This window comes from Protopterus annectens, chromosome 1.part1 (assembly GCF_019279795.1).
Source record: "Protopterus annectens isolate FY-2018-M chromosome 1.part1, PAN1.0, whole genome shotgun sequence".
Lineage (NCBI taxonomy): Eukaryota > Metazoa > Chordata > Ceratodontiformes > Protopteridae > Protopterus > Protopterus annectens.
In genome coordinates, this window is record NC_056726.1 from 1,429,010,165 (window position 1) to 1,429,031,074 (window position 20,910).

A 20,910-nucleotide genomic window follows, 5' to 3' on the forward strand; every position below is an offset into this window, starting at 1 on the left:
AAACTGGGCATTAATCCCTACGTCACCCAATGGGTTGCTAACTGGCTTACTGAAAGAACCCACACCTTAAAAGTAGCAGACTCTAAATCCAGCTCCAGACAAGTGACAAGTGGAGTACCTCAGGGTACAATTTTGGGACCGCTCTTGTTTGGCATCTACTTCTCTGAAGTACTGGTCAACACTAAGGGACTCTGGCTAACAAAGTTCGCAGATGACTGCAAACTCGGAGCCATTATTGAATCCCCAAATGATGTGGATAATCTATAAAAGGGCCTTACAGAAACAGATGCTTGGTGCCAGAGCCATGGGCTCAAGCTCAATGCCAAGAAATGTATAGTTATCCCCTTTGGGAAAAACATGTATCCGTGAATTACCATATAGGTGGCAGTACACTAAACACTGAAAGTGTGATAAGAGACTTAGGGACACAGGTGGACAGTGGTCTCACCTTCGATAACCACATCGCCACAACAGTCAAGAAATCCTTCTATGTGGCACACCTCATCACTAAGGGCTTTTCATCCAGAAAAAAGTAGGTCATTGTCCCACTGTACTCATCCCTCATTAGACCCATTATAGAATACAACGCCCCATTTGGTATGTACCTCTCAAGACATCTGCAACAACTGGAAAGGCCACAGAAATACCTCACTAAAAGAATCACAGGCCTAAAGCAGATGCCCTATGCTGACCGCCTTAAAAAACTCCAGCTATACTCTGTTGCATATCGTCTACTCCGAGGCAATCTCTGCTTAACATACAAGGCCATGTCAAACCCAGAGCTGTTGGACATGCTACACTTAAAGAAATCCCAATCACTCAGAGCCACATGCTCCAGGGATCTAAACCTTGTCATCACAATAAACAAAACATGCCGGAGGGATAGGTTCCTGACCCAGAGACTCCCCAGACTCTGGAATAGATTGCCCATACATGTCAAGTAGAGTGCCTCTCTGGCCCTCTTCAAGAGGAACCTTGATGATTGGATGGGAGAAAGGAAATTCACCCCGGGGATCATGTCAGTTGCCCTGCTAGACAGGGGTCCAGGGAAGTAAATGGTGTGGGAAGAAATAGCCAGAGAATTGTTATGGCTAGGCTTGTATAGGCCCTAGAGCTGATAGCCTAGTACCAACCTATGAACCTATGAACCTATGAACTGCTAATATGAAAAAGCAAACATTCATACTTGAACCCATACTTACCCCATACCTCTCTGTGGCATTGCAGTCTCTGTTGCTGCACCCCCCCATTTCTTTCAATCTGTGTACAATATTCATATACAGTAACAGAAACAAAAAAAACAAAGAAAAAAATTAACATCTGTTTGCACTGGTACGTCATGGAATTGTATTGCTTGATTATAGGTTACTATACTTACACAATTAAAGTAGCTTATGCGACTTGAAATATTCTTCCTATTGGCAAAGCAGGTCCTCATTTTACCTTTTTAAGTGACTATAATGGTGACAGCATTTTCACCTTTGCATGAGATGTCATTTGCACTAGTGATAGCCTTGCCTATGCTGTTTCAAACCACAGCTGTGTACTGTGACACAGAATAGCTTCCCGCTGCATAAGCATTCAGCTGTAACATTTAGCAAGGAGTCCAACAAAAATCTTGGGCTACTTCTCACATCACCTGTATGATATAAATGGAGTATTAACTTCACGAGTGTCTGCCGTGTCTTCTTCAAGATCTCTGGAAAAAATCAGAAAGTTGACAACCAACACACATCTCACATTTGCCAGCCTGTGTGCAATGATGGACAAGCTAAAACAATTCATTTGCATGAAAGAAAGCAGAGAAATGGGCTGGAATAAAATGAATATAGTATTTCTACTTTAGGTGAGAAACATGGCTATAAAACCTGGCCATGTGTGCTCCACGGAGACTTCAGCAAATGCTGATAATGTTCATATCTTAGTTACACTTTATATGATATAATTGCCACCTCTGGGCATGTACTCTGGGATGGTTGACAGCATTCATAACATAAACATTGTCACAAATAAATATGATCTAAAAATCTCCATTGCAGTCATGTGTGGTTAAGATGTTTACTTTACACACACAGGATAAAGGCTATGATTCTCACCTTTGAAAGGGGAATTGGCTAGGCTTAAAATGCCTCATGAGGGCAGTTAGCTAAGTACTTGCTTATGAAACTCTGAACCTATGATGTTGCTGTTATTAAGTGTTGACCTTGTGTAAATTTTAAGTAATAAACAATGCCTTGGTGGCACATAAAATGTAAAAAATTGTGAGTGATATTACCTTGGAATTTAACTCATGATAAAAAGAAACATGAACTTCTGAATTCTGAATATTAACTGCTCACACTACATGAGAACTGACATTCATTAGATGATATTCACATACATCTGACAACCCTGAAAGTTTTGCCATTTGAGGTGTTCTGTTACTGGAGTAACAATTTGCATTTATTTTTATATTATATTCAATACTAACTTATGTTAGCTGAGAATGAATGCATCTGTTTGGCCAATGGCAAAGTTTTAGTTCATCTGTACTTGTTTTCTGACTTTTTGACATAGGATTGATGCACCCATTTTGTACATTAATTCTTGCATGCTGTCAGTGCTCTATACCAACCGCCACACAAACAGTAAGAAACAATTTTCGTACTTTTGACTTTGTGTGTGATATATTTTTGTTTTCAATGACAACGTGATGCATTTATGGTATAACACATATTGATGAAGGGGCCATTCAAAGTTTACAGGAAGTGATGTTCTCCATAGCATATATCAGTACAGTGTACACTTGGGATAATTAGAAATATATTCCTGTGAAGTCATGTTCATACATATTTTGAAAGCAGTCTTGTTGTACTCATCATATTTTGCTAATTCATTATCTTGCTAATTTTACTACTTAATACTTTTGCACATGTAGTACAATATAATTAGTATAAGAAGCCTTTTTATTTTATGTATAGCTACTAATTATATAGTTTGACTTTGTAAAATTTATTTTAATTGTATTCTACCTGACATTGCTGATATTTGCATTGATGTTTATATTATTTTCAATATTAACTGATGCCAGGAGAGAAAGAGTGTATTTGGCGATAAAAGATTCTAATTGTACTGCATGTCCTGAAGCTTTTCTCCTAGGGCCTCCACTGTAAAGGAGCCTTTGTGTCCAGATGGACATCCCTGGTCAACAAATGTAAAATAAATAAATGAATAAAATGTCCCCAGGCCTTCACTGAAAGGAACCTTTGTACTCAGCTGGATTTTCCCAGTCAACAAATGTGAAATAAATACAATGTACTGTTTTTCACAGCATGCACATAGAAGTGCATTTTTACTATAATCAGTGCTGAGTCCCACAGCTGACACAGATCTCATTTCTCTTCTTTAGCATCCATAAAAACAATTATATTGCTACATTCACCTTTTAAATTGCACAAAAACAAGCATCACACATGTATTATGTCCCATGCATGTCTACTCTCCCTAACATGGTTTCAAACCCTGAACTGCTGCTGCTATTTAGAACATACTGCTTTAACACATTGAGCAATTAAAAATGCTATACAACATATGTAGTTTCTGCATTCAGAAATATCTAAACTGTTAAGTAAGGTACACAGCAGCCATTCTCATTTGCTCAGCTGACAACCAAGGCTTTGCGCATTTAAGAGAAATTTTGAGTTTTTGCCATAGGATGTAAACTGTCATTCATTGAAGGGCACTGGTAACTGATACCAATGCAGAACGCTATCTGCCACATGAAGGAAGAAGCCAAAAAATGTATTCAGAAATCAATGTGATGATTTCTCAGATTTGTGGCTTTGCATAAATAAAATGTTTACAATAAGGTTCTCTACATTCACAAAGATGAACCTTCACTAGATGTAAACCAGGCACCTATAGCATTATAAAGCAGCATTGACATATTAACATGTAATGCCACCTGAGCATTTACAAATTTAGTGAAAGGCAATAATGTACTCATCATTGTACTTCTGACATTAACATTTGTTCTGTATCTGTGTTATCACACAGCTGTCATTTGTGCTGTCACAGTACAACTGTGTCAATGTCATCCTTGCTGAAGTGAGAATAGTAAATCAGGACAGGCTATAAACAATTGTCTGCAAGAGAAGAGTTTCTGATTTCCAACTGTGTGCATTACTGCATTGTATCGCCTTAGTATCAGCAATGTATTACATTTTGCCATGAGTACAATGTGTCTTTTCCTGTATTCTTAAGTGTTGTATACTATATATACACACTATGAGTTACAGCCACTCTGTCATCACAGACACCTAATCTTCTTACAAAATGTTAACTAAAGTATGTAACAAGGTCCTCTGCTAAGTCTGTAAATGCAACTTAAACCTTCTCAGAAAGGTTTTTCTCACTATCACACACTCTGAAAGTCTACTTCTCATTAGCAGGAGTGATAAAGAATTAATTTAATGTACAGAACTGCTTATGTGTCATACTTGCAAGCCATTGCCTACCAAAGGTCTTAATACTTGCTCTTTTTCTGCTCAGGTGTGAGTATATTTTGTAGGTACTAAAACCACGTTTAGTTTCCCATGTCATTGAACAGATGGTGTGATTCAGGTATAATAATAAGCTCAGACCTAATTAACATATTCAACATGCAAGGGGTGGTTAATCTACATGATATAAGCAAAACATGCTGATATATGGAACTTCTATCAGTGTCGCAAGACTGTGTGGTTTCCCAAGTGCTGCAAAACAAAACTGCTATGGACAAAACAGTTGTTGGATCTGCAGTACTTTTTGAAAAACTGTAGGAAATCTTTCAAGGTATGCAATGTTTTTTTACAAGTACTGCTTCCAAGATTGTATTCTGAATCCTTTTTGGGCAAAGAGTGCTGCATAATCTTGCAAAGTTGTATTTTTGTAATGAATAAACAAACATTTGTTATTGCAGTTGCCATTTATTGGCACACACTGCAAGTTTTAAACCCCTGCTTACCTGAATCCACTCTCTACAGAGTCATCTATTAATTGATCAAGCCACAGGAGAAATCTTGCTAGAAATGTTACACAGCAGACATTTCTAAGGATGACTTTTTCACTGTGCTGAAGACAAGTGACCGACCTAAAAGTGAGTGCAGGAGTTGGGTGAACCCTTTTTCTAAATATGTTTGCCATTAAGTAGAAGTGCACTCATCACATCTGTTAGATAAGCTAGTCCTACAGACAAAGATATGCAGACATGCTGATAAAAGTTGGTCTTTTCTGGATCCGAACATCTCTTTATCTAAATCCATAATCTATCAAACTATGTATTGCCTGCGCACAACACAAGAGAAGTCCTGCTGCAATTATTACACAGCCCACATTTCAAGGGATGACTTCACCAAGTGATGGGGTGCACTCTTCTTGTGTATGGTTTTATGCAAAGTGGAAGTGCACACTTCACACCTGTCAGATAAGCCAGACCTTCTGGTTATTACTTGCTGACACACTCATACAAGTTACAATCACTGGATTATAACACCTTCCTATCTGAGTCCACATTCTCTAAGACAGTGTATTAACTGCTGATGCCACAGCAGATGTTTTATTACAAGTGGCGGACAGCACAAAGTTGTAGTTTACATGACACAACTTTACACAACCTGCATATCCTTCTCTAATAATTCACTTTACTGCTATACTTACTTCTAATTAGCAAAACAAAATTACCATTCCATCCTAACTTCTCTATTTATATTTTAACTTGCTTATCCCTTCTAATTTATTTATTTATTTATGTATTTATTTTATTTATTTATATTTGTTTACCAGAAAAGTCCAACTGGGCCAGAAGTCCATTTTCAGTGGAGCCCAGGGAGAAAAGCTCCACAGAAATGTAAACACAATCAATAATTAGATAGTACAATAGTATACATACAGAAAGATGCAGAATGCACATCATCTAGTTAATCTATACAAAGAAGTTCTTTAGTAGATACAGGTTCAAAAAGAAAAACACACAAGCAAGATCACTGCAGGAAAAATAAAATAAGTACTGTGTACATATTAAATAATAGTTATAAAATGAGATTTCCTTTACATACACACACACACACACACACACACACACACACACACACACACACACACACACACACACACGCACACGCACGCATGCACACACACACAAACACACACTTATATATATATATATATATATATATATATATATATATATATATATATATATTCTTTTTTTTTTCTTTTTTGAGTAGTAATAACATTGAGGAGAGGGAGAAAATGAGGTAAGGAGTGGACAGTGTGATGAGAGAGTTATAGATATCTTGTCAGTCACGTTTGGTGCAGGAGCAATGCCAGTTTTAGGATAGCTGTTCAAATAGTAGTTGTTTGAAATTAGTAGATTCTTGTGTGTTTTGGAGGGTGAGGGTAGACAGTTCCATAATTTGGCTATTTGATTTGAGAATAGGGCTTCACTGTGAATGTTGTTAGCTTTGTTTACTGTGAGAAAGTTTTTGTCTGCAGATCTTAGAATTCATGGGCATGAGTAGAGAACAACAAGTTCCTTGAGGGATGGGCAGTTGTCAGGATGGAAGATGATATTGTGTGTGAATTTAAGTTGATAGAGACGGAGAAGATAAGGTAGCTTGAGACAATTTAATTTATGTAAAGCAATACAATGGTGAGTTTGGTTCATAGGTTCATAGGTTCATACTAGGCTATCTGCCCGAGGGCATTTATAAGCCTAGCCCATAGTTTTGTGGCTTACGCCACCCCTTTAGTATGGGGAACTATACCCATTATTTTGCTGTGCCTCTGTCTAGCAGTGACACTGAGGTAATCCCTGGAGTATATCTGCGATCTCCCATCCATTGGTCAAGATTTCTCTTGAACAAGGCCAGCGAGGTGCTCTGCCTCACATATACCGGGATTTTGTTCCACAGCATAGGGAGTCTTTGGGTGATGAATCTATCCCTCCAGCATGTCCTATTAATAGCCGTGTCGAGGTTTAAGTCTCCCACCCTTGTGGCTCTGACGGATCTAGATTTTTTGAGGTGAAGCATATTCATCAAATCTGGGTTTGACATGGCCTTGTATGTCAGGCAAAGGTCACCTCTGAGCAAGCGTGGCGACTGAATAGAGCTGGAGTTCTTTCAGTCGGGCAGCATAGGACAGATTTTTGAGACCCTTTATCCTTTTGGTGAGGAACTTTTGTGGCCTCTCCAGCTGCTGCAAGTGTCGGGTCAGATACATTCCGAATGGGCATTGTACTCAATCATTGGTCTGATGAGTGATGAGTATAGGGAGACTATGACCTCCCTTGATCTAGATGTGAATCCCTTCATGATAAGGTGGGCAATGTAGAAGGTCTTCCTAACTACTTTAGCTACATGGGTGTCGAATGACAGGCTACTGTCAACCTGGGTCCCCAGGTCCCTGATAACTTCTTCTGTGCTCAGAGGATTACCACCTATATGGTAGCTAGGGGTAACCTTGTTTTTCCCGAAGGGTATGACTATGCATTTTTTGGCATTTAACTTTAGGCCATGGCTCTGGCACCAGTCATCTGTTTCTGTGAGACCCTTCTGAAGGATATCTGTGTCAGATGTGTTTTCACACGGCCCAGTTTGCAGTCATCTGCAAACTTTGTCAGCCATAACCCTCCTGTGTTTGCTTATACTTGGAAAAGTAGATGCCAAACAAGAGTGGGCCCAGGACTGAGCCCTGTGGGACACCACTTGTGACAGGCTTTGAGTCTGACATGGCGCCAGCAACTCTGACCCTGTGGGTTCTGTCACTCAGCCAGTTTGCAACCCATCTTGTGATGTATGGGTTAACATTTAAGCTGATGAGTTTTTCAATGATACCCGAGTGGGGTATTGTATCGAAGGCCTTCGCCAGATCGAGGTAGGCTGTATGGACTGCCTTTCCCTCATCAATGGCTTTGGTGACTGTTTTGAAAAAGTCAACCAAGTTTAAAAGGCATGATCTGCCTTTGACAAAGCCAAACTGGGTTGGATCCAAAGTCGGCAAATTCCCTATGTCTTTATTTATGAGGTCCATTATGATCCTCTCCATAGCTTTGCAGATAAGGCTTGTCAAGCTAATGGGCCGGTAATTTCCAGGGTCTGTGGAGGCACCGCCTTTGTGAAGTGGGACCACAGTCACAGTGCGCCACTCCCTGGCTACGTATCCAGAGGTGAGACTATGATTAAACAGCTGTCCTAGCTGTGGGTTTAATTCCTCGTTGAGTTCGTGGAGCACACAGCCTGGGACACCATCAGGTCCCATGGATGCTGTGTTTTTTGCTTTGGAGAGAGCAGTTCTCACTTGGGCGTTTGAGATGTTTGGGGGGCTGCAACCATTTGGTATAGATATCTCTCCTTTGGGGGGGGGGAGTTTGCACTGAACCTGTCAGCCAGTATGTTGGCAATGTCTGTAGGATCAGTAATCTTCACATCATTTTGAACTAGTTCTGAGCATATCTGGGAGTTTCCTCCCAGGTTTCTAACATAGCTAAAGAAGGCCTTATGATTGTCTTTTGAGTCTTTAGCTATTTTTCTCTCAAAATTTGCTTTGGATGATTTTATGAGAGCTCTTAGTTTTTTACTTATAGTGATCAAAGGTGTCTTACATTTTAAGGATTTTGCTCTATCTTGTAGTAGCTTCCTCCTTTTGTTGTAGAGTTTGTTTATGGCTGGGGTCCACCAGACTGGACGCTTGCCCTTGGTACAAAGAGTCTTTGTTTTGCTTGGGATTGCCTTATCCATGCAGTCCTGCAGGTGCTGGTAGAAGGCATTTGTAAGTGATTCAGCGGCTTGAGTACTGTTTTCCGCCGGCTCGGGGACCTTAAAGGAGACCACACTAGTCTTTAGAAGTGTGAAGTCGGCTTTCGAGAAGTTTTTACTGTGGTCTTTTTATTTCAGGTGGGGTGGGATGAGGACCTCCAGCAAGAGTAGTTTGTGATCTGATCTCACCAGTGAGGGGTATACTTCTGGTGTTGAACATTGTGCTCCCATGTTCGTGATGATGAGATCAAGTATGTTTTCTCCTCTTGTGGGGATGGTGACTAGTTGTTCCATGGCATTTGAGTTTATGAATTCCAGGAACTTTTGGGCTAGGGTGTTTGGGCTTGAGTAGTGTTCCCAGTCTATATTAGGGTAATTGAAGTCACCTAGTATGATGGTGTTTGGAGATACATTTATCCCCTCCAGTGTTTTCAGGAAAGCCATGTGAGGTTCCTGAGTTTGTGAGGGTGGCCTGTAACATGCTACAATTTGCAGAGCAGTCTTGCCTATGGTTAATTGCACCTGGATGGTCTCCAATGCATCGTGCGTTGCCACCAGTCTTGAGGTGTGGGTGTCCTTGATGAATATGGATGCCCCCCCCTCCTTTCTTGGTATTGTCCGGATTTTGGGGCCGGAACGCATGATATGAGGTAAAACCTGTTAGTGCTGGGGTGCTCTCAGGAGCCTTGAACCAGGTTTCTGTCACAGCACAGACATCGATGTTCTCCATACTGAGAAGGGCCTCGAGTGCGTGGTGGGAAAGGTTGGCTGCAAAGCTGGCTATTTTGTTGTAGGAAGTTTCCAATTTGGTTAAGTATGATTTTTTTTAAGTTGGCAAAGGAGTGTAGAGAGAAGGAAGGTTCTGAATATGGTTAGTCTAGTATTGTAAATGAGGAATGGCTTGCTTCTGTACAGTGAGCCAAGTTTGACGTGACCTTTCTTAATTGTGATGGCTATGTGTTGATCAAATCTGAGTTTGTTGTTGATAGTCACACCAAGGAGTTTTGTATGCTCAACTGGTTGGATGACTGTGTTGTTTGATGAGAAAATGGTGAAAGGAGGGGTGATAGGTGATTGTTTGCTTCTGGTAAATATAATTAACTGTGTCTTTTTGGGGTTGAGGATTAGTTGTGATTTACTTAGATATGTTTCAATAACATTAAAAGCTTGTCAGGCTACTATTTGGAGGTCTGGTATGGTATCTAGTGAGCAGATTAAAATTGAATCATCTGCATGCTTAACTACTTTAGCATGTGTTGTGGATGAGGTTTGATCACTGGAGAAGATCATGAAAAGAAGGGGTCTTAGTATGGACCCTTGCCTACTCTGACTGGGACAGTGAGAAGTGGTGAGAGTTCAGATTTCCATCTTACTGTTTGTTGTCTGTCAGAAAGATAGCTTAGGAATCAGGAGAAGGAAGTCTTTGATAGATTTAGTGAGGTAAGAGTACTAAGGAGTTTCTGATAAGAGACAGTGTTGAACACTTTTGACATGTCTAGGAAAATTGATGCTACTTGCTGGTTTGAATTTCTCAGTTGGTTGATGGTGTTAGAGAAATTAATTAGGGCTGTGGTGGTGCTGTGTTTCAGTCTAAACTGTGTTGGGGAGGAGAGATAAGGTTGTGACAGCAGGTATTGTAGTAATTGACCGTGTATACATTTTTCCAGAAGTTTGACACAGGGGGGAAAGGATGGCTATGCATCTGTCATTGTTTAATTTCGTTGATGTTCCTCCTTTATGTAGAGGGGTGATATAGGAAATCTGCTATAGACTTGTTTACCAGAATGGAGACAGCAGAGCTATGGCATCGGCTGAAAGTTTGAGGTACTCACTGGGGAGTTGGTCAGCTGCTAAGGAAGAAGGTTTCAGTTTTTTCAGCATCGCTCTTATGGTGTTAGTTGTGGATAGGTTTGAGATCAAAAGAGTTGTTGTTAGTTTCCACATTAAGTGGAAGAGACAGTGGGCTGGAATTGTTCCCCTGTAACTAAGGAGAGGATGATGTTTATAAAGTAGGTGCTGATTTGTGAGGCAATAGTCACGCTTTGGTTATTGGCTGTTGGTTCTGGGGTTGTGGCTTTACCTGGGTATAAGAGTGAGTTAATTGGCTGCCAGAACTTTTTGGGATTGTTTTCATATTTGTTTTGCATAGATGTATAATATGTTTTTGTTTAGTTTGAGTTGTTTTTTTTGTTTGTTTGTTTTTTGTTTTTTTGTTTTTTGTTTTATTGCAGACCTGCTGGTATGCTAACAGAGCTTTATTGTCTTTTGATTTCTGGTATTGAAACCAAGTTTTGTCCCTTAGTTTTTGAAGGCTAATGGTTTCTTTTGATATACAGGGTAATGTCTTATTTTTAACATGACATGTACGAGTTGGTGCTAAGCTGTTTAGAATAGTTAGAAATGTATCATTGATGTATGTTACGGCCTGGTCAAGTTGGAGTTGATGGAGTGGTGTCCAGTTACGTTTACTGAACATGTCTAAGAATGCTTCATTTGAGAAGTTTTTGGTATTTCATATGACTTTGTAAACTATGGTTCTGGATGGGTTGAGCTGATGATAGATTAAGTAGGTAGGTCTTTGGTCACTTAAATTATTTGGAAGACATCCAAAGAGATAGTTATGGGTGATATTGTTAATAAGTGACCAGTCTAAGATAGATTACCCTTTGCAATGTTTATCTATTCAAGTGGGAAACTGGATTGTTTGGGAGAAACCATGTAGATTTATGAAGGTAGAGGGGTTATCACCAGTGCAAATGTTTTAGTCTAATTTGAAGTCACCTGTGATAATGATTTTGTGGGTGTAGGTTGAGGCTGTCCAGGCTATGAGTTCCTCAATGGCAGTGGGGGTATTGTTCTGAGGTATGTAAGTGGCTATTATGGTAATATTTTCTTTGGGTTGATTCTGAGCAATGTTACTAGGACTTCAAAGTTTTTATCATAAGGGTATTTGATGGGTAGGTAGTCTATGCTTAAGTTATCTTTGTTGAAGGTTGCAATCCCACCTCTCTTCTTCCTGATCCTGTCTAACCTGTGTATGCAATAGCCTTGTGGGAGTATGTCTGTGTCTCTTACATAGGGTTTTAGCCAGGTTTCTGTTGTTATAAGAATTTCTGGTGGATATTGTGCAATGACTGCATGAAAGTCAGTGATTTTGTTAACTAGGCTTCTAAGGTTCATGATAAGAATGAGAAGGTCTGAAGTTTTAATGTGAGGAAGGGGTGGAATGGTAGGCATGATGGTATGCAGTGCAGTATGTGGCCCAGGATTGTGGTGCATATCACCACTATGGAGCATCTGTGATAATATACATGCATGTTTGTGTTATAGTTTGGAGAGTATGTGAAGGTGTTTGCTGAAGTGGTTAGTGGTATTGCTGGCAACTACAGGTTTTAAGTGGAAGTATGCAATAGGTGTGTGATTACAGAGATGGGAGGAGATTGCAAGGTAGGAGCACAATGAGTGGACCGTATTAGTATGATATAGTGTGGGGCTATTGACATGTTGTATCTGTAGGTGAGTGTAGGATGTAAGTATGCAGATAGCAGTAGGGTATAGAGTGTGGACAGGAGAAAGAGCATGGTGTGTATTCTCTTTTGGAATGTTAGGTAAGCTGGATGGTGTGATAAGAAGATGTAGGGGCAGATGGGTGTTGATGTAGTGTGATGGGAGTAGAGTGATTAAAGACAATTGCAATTAAGTTATGTGAGGGGAAGGAGCAGTGTTACAAATAGTGTATTTGTTAACTGAAGTGTGACTGGTGGATGGAGGGTGATTGCTGATTGGGGGATGTTAGGGGGAGTGGTTACTGCTTGTATAAGTCTAGGTGATTCAGCAGTGGGTGGAAATGGGGGTCGGGTAGGGAAGCGGACTGAGCCTGAGTGTAGTGAGGGCAAACGGAGTGGGATGACCCCTTCAGTGAAGAGTGCAAAGAAAAACTATCACTATGAGAAGTGGAAACCTTGGTGCTGTAAGGTAAATGAAAGCAAGGAAGAGGTAGAGGTAGAAAGGTAGGAGTGAAATCAGAAACACTACTTTTATGGCCTTGGTATGTAAGTAAATCAACAAAGGAAAGCAAATCTATTTGGAGACAAAATACACCAAGTAAATGGTACTAACCTTTCTTATTTATTTGGCATAGGATACAGCAAATATTATAGTTGCACCACCTAATGGTGAGAGATGAAGCTATACTTGTCTGGGGTTGGGGGAAGCCCTTGCAGGTGTGCATGCTAGCCAAAACAATGTTTAAAAAATAACTACTGAAAGTATCAAATTTGCTATAAAAAGAATGTATTTCTTAAAATACTCTTACTTATCTTATACACCACTTTTCTATTTATACATTTTAAATACAACGCTTGTGTATTAATGTTTGTGAATATCAATATACATTTTATTATACTGACTACTATGGTATGTATTCACTGAAACTGTATATTGGTTATTGTAAATATTGATTGTGTTAAATTTGTTATCTTGGAGCTTTACACCCCAGGCCTCCACTTTTCTGGTAAACAAATGTGAGTAAATAAATAAAATTTGGTTGGATGAATGAGCGATGTGATCTGACAGACCAACAAAAGCATCAATGTGTTGATCACAGCTCACAACATACTGTAGCAGTAACTCATACATCATATAATTCACATTAATTGTATTGTGAATAATATATAGTTTGTCACAAGAAAGTGTATTGATATGTTATGTGATTGGTGATAGTTACGGATGTGAACCAGTGGAGTGCTACCTGCATTCCTGACTATTTATCTTAGAACCATTGTTCAAAAGTCATGTGTTTTTTGTGGATCCTTGACAAGTCTTTGTGATGTGTGTACAGAGTGCAAGGTACATACAAGTCATATGTGCAAAACATATACACTGCACTCATTTATTCTGCTCTGCAAGTATGTTTCAATTTGTACTTGAAAGGGTAATGGGCAACAGTGGCACAATCATTTGTATTATGAGGTAGATGGACTGCATTATAATATAATGAACTCCTCATGTCTCGACTACAATAAGCCAACAAATCATGCACAAGTTATAAAAGCCACTGACATTGCTTTCACACTGTCACAATCGCTTACTGAAGAGCAATGCTGTAAATTCTATACACATCCAAAGGACCACAGAACTTCATAAAAAACATGAATCCCACAAAAAGAAACACCACTCAAAGGACAAAATAAATTCTTTAATTGGCACAGTGTGTGTCAATTAAATAATTTATTCTGTCCTTCGAGTGGTGTTCCTTTTTGTGGGATTTATGTTTTTTATGAAGAGCAATGCTGCCAAGCTCATTTATGCAGTTGATGGCATATATAGTTACTTTTTTCATTTTTTTTTTTTAACTTAGTATAAGAAGTAGCAATGTCCATTCTGTTCTTCCTCTGTGAAGACTAGTGATCTGACAGCATTTTGATAGTTCCTGTTTTTCTTTTTTCTCTTTATATCAGCAATCAGGGGATTACTCAACAGAACAGTGCATTCATTAAATGCACACATCTGAGAACCTGTAAACCTCTGATGACTCTATCCCACACATTTGCATTCTACAGCACTAAAGCCATACATATAAATAAACCCTTTTTTTCAAAGAATAAATTACTCATACACATATAAAACTGTCTTTCTTCTTTGTACATTCCTGCCATTTGAAACATCTAAAAACATCATATTTTCTGTGAAAATTTAAGTTTTGGATAAAACTGAAATAACTTTTGACTTGTTTCCATAAGTGTAGGATTACATGTACTGCAAATTATGACTACAGTACATCTCTACAATGTAGTTTCTTTTCTAACATTAACACAATAATTTGTTTTTCAGTAACAACAATAATATTTTACCATAATACATAATTTGTTTGTACACATTTGCAATTTGTTGTGCAAAGAACCCCCCAAAAAAATAGTTGTTTTTCTCTCTCTTGTCTCTTTCAGACTCAAAATAACAACTTAGTCTGACAAATACATTTTGTTGCAGATATTTACGCATATATTTTTATAATCATTAACAATACTGTACTTGTTACTTAAACATTTTTGGTGAAATATAATGCAGTTTCAAAATACTGATCATTTAACCCATAATTTCAAATTACAGTTTATTGATATGTATCTGATTTGTCACAACATTTATTAATAAGGTAAAACCCTTCGTTTTTTAAATTACTTGGCAGCCTGAATGACAACTGTCACTGAAGCATATCTGTTGTGTTTCATGATAAATGTTTATGCATTAAAGCATTTAACAAAAAGTCCTTAGCAACTTTGAAATGCACATATTAGATTTCAGTGTATCCACAAGGCAGGAAAAGATTTCTTGTGTTAAAATTTTCATGTTAAGTTTATTCTCATTGCATTTTGTAAAAATATCAATTAATTTACCAAGACAGCACCAACATTGCTCTGAAATTCTATAGAAAGCATGCATTGTATTCCATGTCAAGGACATAAGTGTAGTTAGAGAGTAATAGCGACTTACCAAATAAAATGTATACGATTATTCCAGACATTCTTCAACAGATTGCTCAGGTTCACTTGCCATTAACTCTTTCTTGTTTTCATATAATAATGAACTTCTTATTCACATGCAACAAGGAAATGAGAACAATTATACGTTTCCTCTTTTATAGGAAATTAGTCACGTGAAACAAAGAATTTGTGAGACTATAATACAGATTATTTTGACCTAGGAGAGAAAACAACATATTTCAAGACAGACTTGTTTATCTATAAGCCAAATTTCAAGATATCACGGCAATGTTACAGAGATACAACTCAGAAATGATACTGCAGCATAGAAATGCAGAGAATATCCTATAAAGTAACAACAGGAAATAATTTTCAATAGCCCACAACTTGGCAAATAAAACTGACCAATAAGACAAATACTTTCAAGTTACTATTAACACAGTATTTAAGCACAAACTGCCACTGTTCCTGGTCCACTCCTGCTCAGTAAATAATACAGCCACACCTGCTTCCTTTACAGCATAAGGCTCTTCTTCCCAGTTGCCCATCTTTACTCCATTGGGCCAGGAAGATAGTCATTAAATCATAAAGATAACATTTTCTTACAAATTACACCAATCTTTTTTTCAAAGTGATAACAATCATTCTCTTTTTCCTCACTAATTAGATCAGTCACTATCTCACCAATCCCCCGCTGTCATAGTTCTCCACTTGTTTTCCTCATTAACCCAAAACTAATTTTCTTACAAGTGTCCAGCTTTTAGTATTCCTAAGTATTTTACTGCTCAATCTGATGGCACAGTGGTGCAGCGGTTAACGTTGTTGCCTCACAGCAAGAGGTTCTCCGGTTCGATTCTCGGCTGGGGTGCCTTCTGTGTGGAGTTTGCATGTTCTCCCTGTGTTTGCGTGGGTTTCCTCTGGGTACTCTGGTTTCCTCCCACATTCCAAAGACATGCATCTGGAGCATTTCTCCCCGGGCCTCCGCTGAAAACAGGCTCTGTGGAACCTAGTCGGACATTCCTGGTCAACAAATGTTAAATAAAAAATAAAATAGGAAATATTCACAGTATGCTCTATTAATAGCAAACCACATTATAAACTATCTTTTCCCTTTTTCAAAATTTCCATAGTTGAAACTGCCTCCTGATTTCATTACTTTGATAGTTAGAAATTGTAGGTATAATTGAAATATTGTTTACACTGTTATAGTTCTCTCTTCTATATATGCCTGTGCTTTACTCAAACGATTCCACACGGTGTGTGTGAGTATATCCATGAAAGCTATGTAAATGTGCTTTTCTCAGATGTATATTATGTAAATTATGTCAATCCTCTTTTCTTTTCAAATGTATGTACATTGTAATCCATGTGTTAACTTGCATTCCCTACAAGTATTTTTGAATTCCTTTTAATATTTTGTATCTGTATTTTATAACTGTTGTTAAATGTGAAGCTTTTCTCCCCAGACCTCTGCTTAGATTGGGTTTTATCCCAGTTGGACTTTTCTTGTTAACAAAGATAAATAAACAAAGAAACCCAAACCAAATCCTTATATAATTATGGGGACATTAGCACAAGAGAAGGTAATGCCTTCATACTGCTACTACTCCAACAGTGTCCGTCAGGTTAGCAGAGAGGGATAAGGCTATGAGATGTCAATGAGATACTTCCTGTGGTACAGGGTTTTATTGTCTCAGGCTTTATTTGCCTAGTGTGTGACCGTTAGTAAGTTTTTTTAACAGAACTGTGCTTTAGGGGCTAGTCAGAAATTGGGATAAGCTCCTTAATGGTCTCCTTGACTTTGTGACTAGTACCTATATATGAATCATGTGGAACTAAGAATTTGGCAGGGTTGATGTGATGAGCAGATTAAATTCTGCAGCATTTTTAGGTGAAAACAATAATGAAAGAACAGAGCATTGAATAATAGCAGTATTGTACATAAGTGCACAATACAGCATTATGATGCACTCTATAAATATGGATATATGCCACATAGTAAGTATAGACTAGCTACACTATGCATCAGTGACAATTATCTGAAATGAAAGTTTTTTTTTTAATGAGCAAGATCCCAGAACTGTTCTTCCACAAGGTTTCCAAGTTGTTAAGATATACTAATCATGTTCTTCTACTGCACCTAATAGTATGTACTTGTGACTCTGTGGAGCATCAACTTACTAGCTCAGACTTTCTGACAATACCATTGAAAAATAATATAATTTCAGGAGAACGCTGCCATCGATGTTCATTAGGAATGCATAGCAGACAATTATAAATTCCAGAAAGTCAAAGATGTTTCCATCTTGCAGATATATTCCATGGAAGATATGTATAGATATCTATGCTCACGAGGAAAAATGTTTTGAAAATAGTAATATTGGTAATTTGGTAAAGCTAGACCTCGAGATTACAGATGAGTTGCATCCTTACAGCCTTCATTTAAGTATTGTATTACTCTGAGGAAGTCATTTATTCAGACATTGGTCCTGGGTCACTTCTGAAAAAGTATTATGTGTTCAGTGTGCTTAACAAATTTATTATTTCCTGATACACCTGAAAATTATGCAGAATCTCATTTAGTACTCAGTCTTTCAATGATAAAACTTCTACTGTCTGGCACATATTTATTTACCCTTTGTTAACTAGGTTAGTTCCCTGTGCTAGTGAACTTTTTTATTATAAACACACCGAAAAGTTTATTATAAAGCTTTCCTCAGTACAAGTAAAATAAGCACATTCAGCATTTAAATAGGAGATTAAAATCAAGTCACATGCTTCAGCCCACCCATTCACTCATTCAACAATCAATTCTTAAAAAAAATACATAAAAAACTTTTAAAACACATTTAAATATACACAAATGAAACATTCACTTATTAAACATTTCTAATATTAATTCACTTATACAGCAAAGCAAATAAATATTCTATTTACATTTTATAACAATTCACAACTTCTCTCTACGTCTTTTAATCAAAATTGGCTTTAAACTAATGGCATTATTCAAACCAGGAAAACAGTCTGCCTGCAATCTAACTATCCATTCAAACTCTTTAAGTTCTAATAAATTATTCATATCCCCTTTTCTTAAACCTGTTTGTACTATATCCAATATCCTAAATTTAAAAGTATGCTGCCCTCCCTTGTCTTGAATATGCTTACTTAGTGCATTTGTTATAACACTCCTTCTCATATCAGATTTATGCTCTATAATCCTTTCCTTAAGCTTCCTAGTTGTCTTACCTACATAGAACGATGAACATAATGTGCGAGTTGCCAAATACACCACTTGCACCATATTACAATTTGTCAATGCCTTCATTATAAATATTTCTCCCGTGGTGGGGTATTTAATCTGTACCTTCATATAGATCATTACAACAGGAACAATTGTAGCATTTTCTTGTTCCTGCTGTTGTCTCTAATTTCACTGTATTTAATTTAAAATCTTTATAACATAATCTTTGTTTTAATGTTTGTGAATTCCTATATGCATATCTTGGCCTTTCTCCCACTATTTTAACTATTTCTGGCATGGCCATTAGAATAGGCCAGTGTCTTTCTATTATTCTACAAACATTATAAGTATTCAGATTATAAGTAGTGAGATATCTAATCACATTATTATCCTTATTTATATTTTCCTGATTTTTTATAAGTCCCCCTCTTAATATTAGAAAATTAGAGTTACAGGAATATTTACAATATCTGAATACATCAACACATTTTTTGAAATTTAAAATGGAGGCATCAAATATTAACATAAATTATTTGGATGTGCATTTGTTTAAAAATGGGAGTCTATTAGAATCCACAGTACATAGGAAAGAAGTAGATGCCTCAAGATATATAAATAGAAGTAGTATGCACGCCCCCCACACTTTTAAGGGAATAATAAAGGCACAATTTATAAGAATAAGTAAATTGAATACAGTTGAGAGTTATTTTAAAGAACAAGCAAACAATATGAAGCAAGAATTTTATAATAATGATTACTCTGAATGAATTATAAATATGGCATATGAAGAGGTGTTAAAAGAAAGGGCTGATAGATATAGGCCAATATTAAGAGGGGGACTTATAAAAAATCAGGAAAATATAAATAAGGATAATAATGTGGTTAGATATCTCACTACTTATAATCTGAATACTTATAATGTCTGTAGAATAATAGAAAAACACTGGCCTATTCTAATGGCCATGCCAGAAATAGTTAAACTAGTGGGAGAAAGGCCAAGATATGCATATAGGAATTCATAAACATTAAAACAAAAATTATGTTATAAAGATTTTAAATTAAATACAGTGAAATCAGAGACAACAGCAGGAACAAGAAAATGCTACAATTGTTCCTGTTGTAATGATCTATATGAAGGTACAGATTACTTTAAACACCCCACCACGGGAGAAGTATTTATAATGAAGGCATTGACAAATTGTAATATGGTGCAAGTGGTGTATTTGGCAATTCGCACATTATGTTCATCGTTCTATGTAGGTAAGACAACTAGGAAGCTTAAGGAAAGGATTATAGAGCATAAATCTGATATGAGAAGGAATATTATAACAAATGCACTAAGTAAGCATATTCAAGATAAGGGAGAGCAGCATACTTTTAAATTTAGGATATTGGATATAGTACAAACAGGTTTAAGAAAAGGGGATATGAATAATTTATTAGAACTTAAAGAGTTTGAATGGATAGTTAGATTACAGGCAGACTGTTTTCCTGGTTTGAATAATGCCATTAGTTTAAAGCCAATTTTGATTAAAAGACGTAGAGAGAAGTTGTGAATTGTTATAAAATGTAAATATAATACTTATTTGCTTTGCTGTATAAGTGAATTAATATTAGAAATGTTTAATAAGTGAATGTTTCATTTGTGTATATTTAAATGTGTTTTAAAAGTTTTTATGTATTTTTTTTAAGAATTGATTGTTGAATGAGTGAATGGGTGGGCTGAAGCATGTGACTTGATTTTAATCTCCTATTTAAATGCTGAATGTGCTTATGTTAATTGTACTGAGGAAGGGTGTGGGACCCGAAAGCTTTATAATAAACTTTTTCGTGTGTTTATAATAGTTTGGAATATTTTGACAGTGACACCATTGTTGTCTATCTTTTGAACTTTTTTCACTGGAGACTTGCAGTGATATTTATATGTCTAAGGAAAATTGTGCCCAGGCATTACAAAATTTCCCCTACTCATTATTGCTGTGAGTGGGGCCTTTTTGCAGGAGCACTTCTTCTTACCTCCTCTTTCTATTCCAGGCACATAGGTAGCCTGGAGAATCAGGGGAAACAGATGCAGAGAGAAGGGGATTAAGGAATGGTGAGAGAAATAGGGGAGAAAGCAAATATCAAGACCAGAAAATATGTGATGATTTTGAGCAGATGTTTCAAAAATATCTGTTTGATGGAAATGAGTCAGCAAATGACGGACGTATAATTACAGCTCTCTGGTCAGGAGGGTTGCAGGATGATTTACTCAAAGAAATGGTGGTGCAGAGTGAGACAGAAAATGAAGAAGGTGTTTCCTGGTGGGACTAATTGGAGAAAATACAAAAAGAGGGTGCGTGGACAATCCTGAAGAATAGTGGTGAGACTGAAAAGTAAACACATGCAGAGAAAGTAAAAGAAGTAAAAAGTG

General features: G+C 37.3%; 1 protein-coding gene across 1 annotated transcript in view; it reads right to left on the minus strand.

Annotated features, from left to right (window-relative positions):
- Positions 1–15,392, minus strand: part of LOC122816338 (deleted in malignant brain tumors 1 protein-like) — a 608,428-nt gene extending 593,036 nt beyond the window's left edge. Inside the window, exon 1 of the mRNA XM_044089068.1 lies at positions 15,267–15,392. Coding sequence (XP_043945003.1) covers positions 15,267–15,297 — 31 coding nt within the window. The 5' untranslated portion in view covers positions 15,298–15,392. The remainder of the gene's footprint in view (positions 1–15,266) is intronic.
- Positions 15,393–20,910: the final 5,518 nt, after the last annotated feature.